At 34.2% G+C, this 10713-nt stretch overlaps 2 protein-coding genes across 2 annotated transcripts in view; both read left to right on the top strand.

Annotated features, from left to right (window-relative positions):
• The first annotated feature begins 184 nt into the window (after positions 1-184).
• On the top strand, positions 185-2523 carry LOAG_03291 (hypothetical protein). Its single transcript, XM_020446278.1, has 5 exons — positions 185-299; positions 648-759; positions 1220-1288; positions 1522-1634; positions 1758-2523. Exons 2-5 carry the CDS (start codon positions 679-681, stop codon positions 1903-1905), a joined length of 411 nt encoding a protein of 136 aa, XP_020303359.1. The 5' UTR covers positions 185-299; positions 648-678; the 3' UTR covers positions 1906-2523.
• Positions 2524-3902: 1379 nt separating this feature from the next.
• Positions 3903-10713, top strand: part of LOAG_16341 (TK protein kinase) — a 15966-nt gene continuing 9155 nt past the window's right edge. The window contains exons 1-19 of the mRNA XM_020448993.1: positions 3903-4028; positions 4108-4185; positions 4563-4695; positions 4826-5010; positions 5257-5322; positions 5466-5639; positions 5742-5907; positions 6011-6151; positions 6443-6632; positions 7058-7421; positions 7531-7699; positions 7929-8144; positions 8296-8385; positions 8578-8660; positions 8746-8903; positions 9187-9363; positions 9673-9755; positions 9805-9932; positions 10201-10434. Coding sequence (XP_020307539.1) covers positions 3948-4028; positions 4108-4185; positions 4563-4695; positions 4826-5010; positions 5257-5322; positions 5466-5639; positions 5742-5907; positions 6011-6151; positions 6443-6632; positions 7058-7421; positions 7531-7699; positions 7929-8144; positions 8296-8385; positions 8578-8660; positions 8746-8903; positions 9187-9363; positions 9673-9755; positions 9805-9932; positions 10201-10434 — 2916 coding nt within the window. The 5' untranslated portion in view covers positions 3903-3947. The remainder of the gene's footprint in view (positions 4029-4107; positions 4186-4562; positions 4696-4825; positions 5011-5256; positions 5323-5465; positions 5640-5741; positions 5908-6010; positions 6152-6442; positions 6633-7057; positions 7422-7530; positions 7700-7928; positions 8145-8295; positions 8386-8577; positions 8661-8745; positions 8904-9186; positions 9364-9672; positions 9756-9804; positions 9933-10200; positions 10435-10713) is intronic.

Here is a 10713-nt window from a genome sequence, read left to right as displayed (position 1 = left end):
TAATTCATATTTTTCGTTTCAAATTGTTTCAGGATTGTAATTCAGTAAAAAGTACACTGAAATTCCGAAGCTGCTGTATATGCTAATAGTGCTTTTCGCTTTGCTTTGTATTGGTTAAGGGAGTAATAAAACAGATATTAATATTAAAGCTGTAAGTAACACTGATGTAAGACACTTAAATTTATTTTAGCTGGCGAGGCTGAGACTAAGTTTTTCGAGAAGGGAAAAATATGGTGAAAAACTATTAATTAAAAGGGAGAAGGTGAACTATTAACAGATTAGAAAAATCAAAATTATAGGTAAGTGCATTTCTATAGTTGTTTGGTTGTATTGACAAGTTTTCCATTATGTCTTGAAAATTATGTCTTCCATTATGTCTCCATTAGTCTTCCATTATGTCTTCCATTATGTCTCATTCAGTGTAGCAGAGTTCATTGGGTATTGGCTTCCCCGAACGTACTTTGTTTATATCTTCCGAAACATATGTCACTTTACCGAGCCAATGCACTCCTCGTACTACAGTGGTTTGGAATTCTGAAGTGAATTTGTTGGAAGCAGATAACTAGACAAAATTGTTTATTCAGATGAGTATTATCATTTTTAACGCATCTTTCATTTTAATGTTTCTCATGAAGTTACTGCTTCAGATTTTTGGGATTCCACGAATAGTTGCTCATTATGGCTTTCACATTTGCTGCATTTTGTTATCTTTTTGCTCTATTTGCCGTGGCATTTTGTATTTTCTTCGCCATATTCACAGTAAGTTTAACCATAATGCTTTCGAGAATGGTAAATTCATGGGACACATGTTTGTAAATATCACTTATCGTGAAGGGTGCAAAAATGTATTAGGAATATCGTGTTATGCTTGCTTCCGCTTTCTTTTCTCCCTGATTTGTGAGTAGTTTTTTAAACACGTGTTGTAATACTGAAGGGATATTTTGACAAAAGTGCATCAAAATTGTTTTTTGAGTCTTATAAAATATTAATATTAACGAGAACTCACAAAAATTAAAATTTCATGATTTGCATCCTTTCAGATTTCCATCTTTTTTTATTCGTGGTTTGCAAAGAAGAATGATATACACCATCCCACCATTAGTTGTGACTATCTAGAAATAAATATATGATAGCAAGATGAGAAGATGAGCGCAATACCGCCAACAACAGTAAAAATGTTTTTCTGAGTTAAGAACATTGCTTTTTATTCTTATTTCAGGTTATTTGTATCGACGAACTAAAGACCGATTACAAAAATCCAATAGAACAGTGCAACAGTTTGAACCAGGTTTGCCTTACTTTTCCTGTGATTAAAGAGTTATTAATAATATTAATGCTGTTGAAAAACTGATCTATGTTAGACTAAGTTCTTGGAACTATTAGTGGTAAGTTCATTAAGAGGAGTATCATAAGTAATTAGTGTTGGCTTTGCAAAATTATTTGCATGCTGTTTATAATTTTGCTTCTCCATGCAAAACATTATAATATCCTGTTTTGTTTTTTTATATGAGTTTTTTTTAGTTGGTTTTACCAGAATATTTACTTCATATCATCCTTACATTTCTTTTTGCCTTGTCGTTTCAACTTGGAGCGCTTTGCTGGAACATACCACTTATTGCATACCATATTCACAGGTGCGTAATTCCTTCATTTTGCAGTTGATTTTTGGTCGTATTAGTGAGTTATTAAAAAACGAAAAAATTATACCTTCACATTAATCCTAAACCTGTAGACTCTTTGAATATATTTTTTCTTAGATATATCCAACGTCCTGTGATGACCGGACCGGGAATATACGATCCGACCACGATTCTAAATAAGAATGAACTTCAAAAGGCACTTAGAGAAGGCTGGGTAAAACTTGGATTCTATCTTATATCTTTTTTTATTATTTGTATGCTATGATATACACGATGGTTACTTCTTCCTGAAAAACATCTGTAGAAGTAGCGCTTATCTTTAATGTAAGTAACAACTGAAAGTATGGCTGTATGTCTTGTTTTCAACAATTATCTCTGTAGGTTTTAAAACTGTAAAATATTTGTGGGCTTTGTGTTATCTCTTATGTGCTTTTATGAGCTTGAAATATGATGGGTTAATTATGAAACATACCTTAAAAAAACTCCACCGTTGGAATGAAATTTCAAAAAGATGTACCGCTCTTTGCTCTTTTCTATTTGTTCTCCCTTAAAATTTCATACATGCATATTTAAATGACTGCAAAAACTTGTTATGCGATCTTCGCGTTTATTTCGGTTGTTTTCTCTCATTATTGTTCGTCTGTTAAGCTTAAATAAGAAATTGCCAAATGTTTATTTCTCTAAACATAGAAACGTTTATCATGCTTGTTCGAATTATAAGATAAATCGACACTGCATTACATAATGTCAGTCATTATATTCTAAGAATTGATTAAGTAGTCTCGACAATGAAACTTGCAGGAATACTTCGTTGTAATTGTGAATCTCCTAACAACTTGCAGATTTTTGTCTAGAAAATAATCCAGACTTTATGCTAAACATCTTTAGGTTTTAATTTAAAAAAATGGAGTTGGAATTAATAGACGCTAGACAATTTTTTTGATCAGTGGTGATCGTTTTATCGTTTTCATTGGTGTTTCTTTTCAATTAGTTGATCCAACTGTTATCAATCGCAAAACGAATTTTTGGAGGAAATTTATTCATCAATTTAGACTTCATACATAAATATAGTAGTTTGATTGGATGGTGACAGCAACGATAGGCAATGACAATATCAGTGACGATGGAATGTTCTCTAAGGGGCATGACATTTGCCATGTCCATAAACGATAGCGATGATGAAGGGAAACCTGTTAACAGCGGCGAAATTTCACTTCGCTCTATAGTTTTATGCCCATGCCTGGTCTTCTCTAGACGTGTTAACACCTATTTCCCATCTGTTGCTTCTCTACCACTTATCATCTTCGGTTTGCTCATATTTGTTTCATCTTTTCACATGCAGCATAAGACCGAAACTTTGAACCTCTCTTTAAATTTTCTGCTGATGATAAATGCAGCTTTTTTATCACAGCCCTGCAATCAGAAAGAACTAGAGATTGTCGTCAATCACTTAAAAACTTGATTTAAATTTTAATTTGATCGAATTCAGTAAAGATGATATGAAAGTTGAGTCGTCGATTTTAGCTGGAATGAAAAAATGTGTCTTATATGTACGTCTTAATAATGATCTTCTTGATACAGCCTCGTGCTGCTAATTGAACTTATTAGTCATTTTTGGATACGAAAGATGAATGAATCACAAATTTGAAGAGCAACTCATAAGGAATAATAATTATGTGATGCACTATAGAATTGGTAATTTTTGCGACTACTTGCAATAAAATTCATGAATCCCTCGAAAATTTACATATTGCAACAGTCTCATTTCCATTAACTGTGCTGCGGGAATTTAAGTGAACATTCTATGTCACTACACCGATGATATCCAACAATCAGTTCTTCCATCAAAAGTCCCTGTAACCTTCATTAATAGAAGTTAATTATTATGATCAATATCTAAAGGTGACATGGAAGTTGCTCTTACCAGTTTTCCAATATTGTTTTGTTTGTAAAGCGATACAGAAGCATAATGCGATAGTCATTGGCTTGCTGTTTAGCCAAATTTAAACGTCTTTTTAAATTGAAAGAGGAAGAATTTGTCTTTTATCAAATTGATATCGAAAATTAAATGTGGATGTGATTATTACGATGCCTTATTGTGGGCTTATTTCAGATGTTACGTTCACCTCGCTGTTTGTCTTAGTTGACAGTACTACATGACACTGATAGAGTGTGACTAAAAAGTACAACTCTTTTGGATAACGTCATCAATGATAGCTATAGGAAGTGCTTGTTACGTCATTCATGTCTTCTCATTGTCATCATTGCTTCACACTTTATCTTCTCTTGATTGTTTCCTTTTACTTAATGCTAATTAGCATCACAGCTGCAACAATATTCTCTGATTCATTGGAACTATGTCAAAGTCATTGTATCGATCGGAATTTGGTAAGGATTCTTCTCAGAGTAATAATGAAGACATACATACGTGTTCTGAGTATCATGTAATCAACCATAGAATTTGCAGGTAGTTCCACTCGCTCGTGGAGCAGTTGACTGGGATACTTCGGTACTTGAGATTAGTCTAACCGAACGAATTAATGCGGTAAGATATGTTTCGATGGTGCTATGAGACAGTTGATATCTTGTCGTATCATAAGTATCTTGTCATGGAAGGTTATAAGTAATAACAAAGAAGACAAATCAAAATAATCTCACGTGCGTGTCATCTTACGAGACTTGCCGTTGCTTGCCCGTTGTTCTATCAAGTGAAGAATTTTATATATTTCACTCCATTTAACTCAAATGAATTGAAATTACGTTTTGTCGACCTTCGTCCAATTAGTCCAACCAAAGTCCAACCAAATCAAATTTTACGAAAAAAATGAACTTCAGATAAAGTGACATGCTGCCTTTAGGTAATGACACCAGGTAAACTGGTGTTAAACGATGACATGACATACGTGAATTGAACTGTTACAGTGTCACAGCGGTTGTCAAGATTTGGAATCAACAAATTCAACTTGCTTGGAGCGCTGTGCTAAATTGGTACCAATAAACAGCTGTACACAAGGCTGCCGGGCTGTTGCCGATATTTTCCTTCACCATTTGCAAGGTCAGTGAGGTCAGTTTTCACTTGGCAGCAATATTTGAAATTTCATTGGAGGTTATTGAGAAATTCTTTACATCACTCATTATACATTATTGGTCAGTTACAGAGACCGTTAATATGTTATCAATTGAAGGCTTGCTGAGTCATGTGCAAGTTGCGATCGAAAGCGATTCAACGATGGGTGTGAATACAGTTTGGAGTTTAAGTAGTGATTATGGTTCAGTTATCAGCGACATATTGGTGGATGATATACAGTGGGCTGTTCAGAGTCGTCCAGCTAATACTTCTGCCTCATGGGATACTACCCTCTTTGAAAAGGTATTAAATTTGTGGAAAAATGACCTTTCTCAGGAAACACAATTCAGGATAATATCCAACTGCTTGCCACACTTATATCAAAATTCAGAAAAATTGATGAAATATCGTTACATGAAAATAAGACGCACGACATACGTACGCTCTAATTAGGCGTTTTTGCATCCACACTTTAATACTGAATGAACTGGCTCCTGAAATTAACTTTCTATATCTGAATCTCCAGATTTCGAAAACATTTTCCTTCAGGCATTCAAAATCGAAACCTTGAAAGCAGCTATAACCGTACCTTTGGTTTTCGCTGAAGAAATAGAGGTCTTTTTTTTTTCGGTGCAACTAATTGTCTGCTACAAGTTAACTGCTTGTTATTACCTCGATTTGACTGTTACTGTAATCAAAGAAGCTGTGACGTACTGATAATCAATCAATGTTTCTTTGTTTAATGAATAACTCTACAGCTTCGATTGTGCATATCTTGGCGGACTTACACCATCGTCTCTCCCACATATCTTCTTCCTGTCAACGACACTGATAATGCCAAGCCATCGCCTCCAACAGTTATTTCACACTTGCAGATATCAGCGAATAGTTTTGCAGTTTGTTGGAAAAGCGCACTAAAGCGTTTGTACAAAGTATGGTTTCGTTGATGTTTGATGTTCATCTCAAAATGGTCTCAATAGACTAAAACTTTTTTGATAAGATGACGTTAAAATATCGGATATCTTTCCTTACAGATTTCGTTATATTCACTTGATGAAAGGGAAATCTCAACAGCACTGGTGGAAAATACTTGCTATTTATTCCAAGGAATACCCACTGATGATTGTTGTCGTGTTGAAATTGGATATGCAAACATTGATACTGCTTCTTTATCCCTTCGAATTGATATTATTAATACAGGTAACTTAAAAAAAAATTTTGTCATTAAATCTGAGAATCAAGCTGGAAATGGGTGGAACTAATGGGAGTTAATTATAACTAATTTATGGTAGATTTATTGTAGAAGGAAAGCCAGAATCAGCAGCGCAACTAATTTTTACGAACGGCACGTCAGTGATGAAACTCTACGATATTGATGATTACGCCGTGCTTAGCGATCCAAAATTAATTCCGTTCGAGTTAAAACCTAGCAGATCTATTACTGGTAACTGATTTGTAAGTTCTCACTGTGAAATGTTATTTGAAAGGTCATGCTGATCAGTTCCGTATATAATAGCAGGTGACGTTATTGTCGTTTTGATGAAAGAGCCATATATGCAATGCATGACTTGCATTCATATATTAGGAAGATAACCCCGGTGATATGATTTGATAAGTTAATCCTGAAATGCTCCATTAAACTTTGCTTACAACTCGTGCAGCAGTTTGACGAAGAATAAAATCAAAAAAGAAGTCTAGGTACTTCAAAATGAATTTACAGCATATATTTTTATAGCATTATGCTCTGTATCAGCTGAACGATTATTGATTGCATTGGATGATGGTAGCATTTACTGGTTAACTACTGGTGATGAGGTATTAAGCGGATTGTTACGATCACCGGACGGTACAGCAATTGTGCATATGGATGTTGACCACATACAAGGCGCTGTATATGCCGTTTTGTTTAAGAAAGGAATCCTGCGGTGATTTTTTCTTTAGTTACTTTTTTTAGAGTAAAACTACACTAAACAGAAAAACCAGTAGTGAAAAACGAAGCTTCGATTTAATTTGACTTTTATTCAACAAAAAGATTCGAAAGATCCTACCACTGCTATCTGCAAACAGATGTTTGGAGTCAAGTCCTAAATTCGTTTTGCAAAGGAATATTTTAAATTCTTGTTTTTCAAATTTGCCATAATTAGATGTGGCTTGGTAGAATGCCAGAACTCGACAATTTTGACAACAAATACAATTAATTATATCGAATATATTTCGGTTGATTCATGGAATGGGTGAGAAGCTTCTTTACTAATTAATGAAGAAATATAAATTGTCCAGATTGAACAAGTATGGTTGCAATAATTAAAATTGTTTTACACAAAAAGATTAAGAAAGAACATTATCACAGGTACATATATTGCATACTAAATGGTGGCGAAGTATTCGCGATACCATTGTTTCCATTGGATGCTCCACATATTCTTCCATTTTCGGCAACACAAAAAATGCCTACTCTTGCATTTGCAATCGAAGCGGAGCCTCAGAATTCAAGACTCATTTCGCTCACCCGAACTGGTTCCATTTTGGCAATAAATATCATAAATCAATCAGTTGCTGATCTTCGGCTGAATATTGAAGTGAACGATCTATATAACAGCATTAAAAAGGCTCATCTTTTTGGGGAACGATTATTTTGGACATCAACTAGTTGTGGTGATACACATTTTTGGGATAGTTGCTTGTACGGCGAAGAATACGATGCCGAAAAAAAGGTTAACATGTTGTTCTCAAATACGACACTTATCGGATGAGCTGTTGAATCATTGTTTTTTCTATTTCAAAGTATTTTTGCTCTCTGAAATTAAAATCTTTTATATTTAGAAAATACATTTGAATCGCTATTTATATCCCGGTCGAGTTGTTGATTTTGTATTCCTACGTGATAGCCCAATGCCAATAACGATACCTGTGCCAAGAAAGATAGGTCTTATAACAAATGATAGTACTGCACGAATCACATGGGAATCTCCAGTATTACTACCATTTCAAGGTAATTTTTTGCGACTTGCCAGAATATGTTTTTCAGGCCAAGTAATCCATTTAATTTTATCGAATGCATTCAAAAATTCGTCCATTACAACAATGAGTTGATCCTTTCTCGAAAATTCCAACAGAAGCTCAACTATAATCCCATTGAAATATCGTCCAAAACAATCACAAGTAGCGCATGATTTTCAAAGCGTATTCAAATAAGTTTTGAAAAAGGGGGCAAATTTTAGCACAAGGTGCATGGCGTAATTTGCTTTATGAATGCCGCATAATTGGTAACGACGAGAATGGTAGTACCATGGTGGAATTTACGCGGCTATCTGAGACTAGTCTGTTGATACCGGTTTCTCCCGGTCTTCAGTACCATGCATCTGTTCGAGCTTGCATCAATACCATATGTTCCTCTTATGCTAATGCTATCAATAATGCATTTGCTCCACTCACTGGTATTATATTAGCATTCTTTAAGGACTTCAGTAAAGACGATTAATTTCTGAAGGTGTTGATTGATTATCCGTTTCTTAAACTAGTAAACATATGAGGATTCCAGTATTTTAATTTTTTTCATAGTGAAGTTGTATTTATCGCACTTTTTAGAACCTTTGTTTATTGCATTTTGTCAAACGATCAATAATAACATCAGCTATTATGATATGCTCGGTGATCCAATCGAAAATTACACACTACGTAAGTTTCTTTTTCAACAGTAAGGGAAACAATTGAGAAGCATTAGGGTTGCATTAGATGAACTAAGTAAGTAGTATGTATCGATGAATGTATTAGTGCTGTTGAACAGAATTCATCTTCGTTTTTGAAAAAGACTGACCCAAAATTAATTAGAACAAGAAGATCTATAAAAACTCACTGCTTTTATTTCAGCTGGTCCAGTACCGGTAGATGGAGCAACGATATTTGCTTACGATAAGTTGGTGAAATCATTGTATGTTGCTAAAACGGAAAAGGTTATCGAATTTAGTTTAATTTCTTCTCTTGATATTGAGCTGCTTCTGAATGTATTTAACAGAAAAACTGAATTCTGAATTACAGAACACAATAATTCGAATACGCAATGATGGTTCTCATCAACATTTCTTGGATTCAGTAACCGTAAAGTTCATGACAGTAATGTCTCATAATGCACTAGTCGTTGTAGCATCTGATTATTTAATAGTATCATATCGTTTAACATCCACATTCGATCAAGAGTAAGTGTTTTAATCATTCTAGGAAATGTCAACATGTCCTTTTTAGCCGTCATGCTAAACTGAGGTGTACTGATCTAGTGATATACACAGATCGAAAATTAATAATAGTGATTAACTATTGTAGAAAAGAAGCGAATTGAAAAAAACAAGAAAAAGAAACTAAGTAATAGTGATTTATTTATTTTCAAAGTAGTTTAATCGACCATGTTTTTTTTTCTCTCTCTCTTCTTTCTTTTTTTATAGAATGATAGAGTCGTTTTGATTCCAGTGAAAGCGTTTTCAGAATTTATTCCTGCGGATCTTTTGGTGGATGTGGTGAAGTAGCGGGTTTAGCTGGTGATGATGAAACGGGTGATATCTTCTATCTGATTCGTTTTTCAAACAAGACAACCAGTTTGTATGGTCTTAATCAGGATGTTCGCACATCTTATTTCATCGCTTCCTCGCAAGATTTTCCTGTGTTAGTTACTCGTATTCAATATAAGTGATGAAATGAGATATTTTATTCAACTCAAATGAAATAACAGTGATTTGAAATTTTCTATGAAATACGACCGTACAAGGAATAAAACGTTCCATATGTTGGCTGACTAATTTCACAAAGTCTGAAAGAATCTCCATATTCAATATAGGAGCGCGATACAGCAGGAATAAGTGTGCTATACCGAAATAGCGAGCAGTTTTGGTGGTTTGAAGAAAAGGATTTTCTCGGAAAACTTTTTAATTGACATTATATTTGAAAGATAGACTGGACAGAGGTTCGTTTTAGATTGCGACAATTAATTGTTGTTAAAGAGAAACTGATATTTATCACGGAAATGGGAGAAGTGGGTGTTTGTGATAAGAAGCTGGGTTCGTTGAACATTCATCTGACTCTCAAAAAATGTGGCACTTGTACCAGTATTTAATTTGAATTCTATAAAACCAGTCAACTTTATACGAGCTTTAACGACAGATGATAACACTGCAAGAAATACGCTCACGTGGGACACTGAACCGAAGTTCTTAACAGGAAAAATCATTTTTAAAGTTTGTCGGTTTTTTTTCTTTTAATTCTAATGATTTTGGAAATACAGCGGATAATTTTATAAATTTTACCAAAAGGTTTCGCAATTTTTTAGAAGTATATACAAAAAATAATAGATTGGTCTCACCTAAGAGCTATGTATATTGTACTCATCTTTGATCTTTTAGAATGTTGCATGACAGTGGATCATTTTTAGACTGATACGAGCAACCTCCTCATTTTTCCTTAAATCCCATTCGATTCGATGTTATAGAAAATTGAAAGCTTCAGATTACATTGTACAAGGAACATTGGGGTCGAGAACGTTTTGTGGATTATTCGTTATCACATAGCTATACGATAAGTGATACACTTCTTCATCAGTGGTCCTCGAAACAAAAGTATGACGCCGAAGTAGAGGCACTAACTGCTTGGGATTTGATATCAATAAACCAAACTGGCCTGATAGCACCAACTAAACCACCAACTCCTCCAACAAACTTAACCATTTATGCTACACAACAGGTCCTTTTTTCTTGTAAATCTATTCATTCTATATCCTTTTATCGATTTTCAGTTCTTGTATATATTATGTAACTGAATCACTCACATCCTTTTGATTTTCATCTTAAATTTTTTCCTCCATTTATCTGATTGCTTAGAAGAATTAGCTTCCCAATCCTTCTATAGTAATTTAATAAATTTCATTCTGTGATATTTATCGTAATTCGATGATACTTATTGATAAGTTACAGAAAAACCGTCGATGGTGCTCGGGCATTAATGGATTTATTCTGGGAGGAA

The sequence above is a fragment of the Loa loa genome, assembly GCF_000183805.2.
Source record: "Loa loa unplaced genomic scaffold supercont3.1, whole genome shotgun sequence".
NCBI lineage: Eukaryota > Metazoa > Nematoda > Chromadorea > Rhabditida > Onchocercidae > Loa > Loa loa.
The sequence above is the reverse complement of the archived record's forward strand: the minus strand, read 5'-3'. Positions and strand labels throughout refer to the sequence as shown.

What these genes read in the sequence shown, in the direction of transcription:
- LOAG_03291 (XM_020446278.1), top strand. Translation starts at nt 679, where the DNA reads ATGGCTTTCACATTTGCTGCATTTTGTTATCTTTTTGCTCTATTTGCC. An exon ending in TTTTCTTCGCCATATTCACA is followed by an intron (nt 760 to 1,219) that starts GTAAGTTTAACC and finishes TTCTTATTTCAG; the next exon opens with GTTATTTGTATCGACGAACT. An exon ending in AGTGCAACAGTTTGAACCAG is followed by an intron (nt 1,289 to 1,521) that starts GTTTGCCTTACT and finishes AGTTTTTTTTAG; the next exon opens with TTGGTTTTACCAGAATATTT.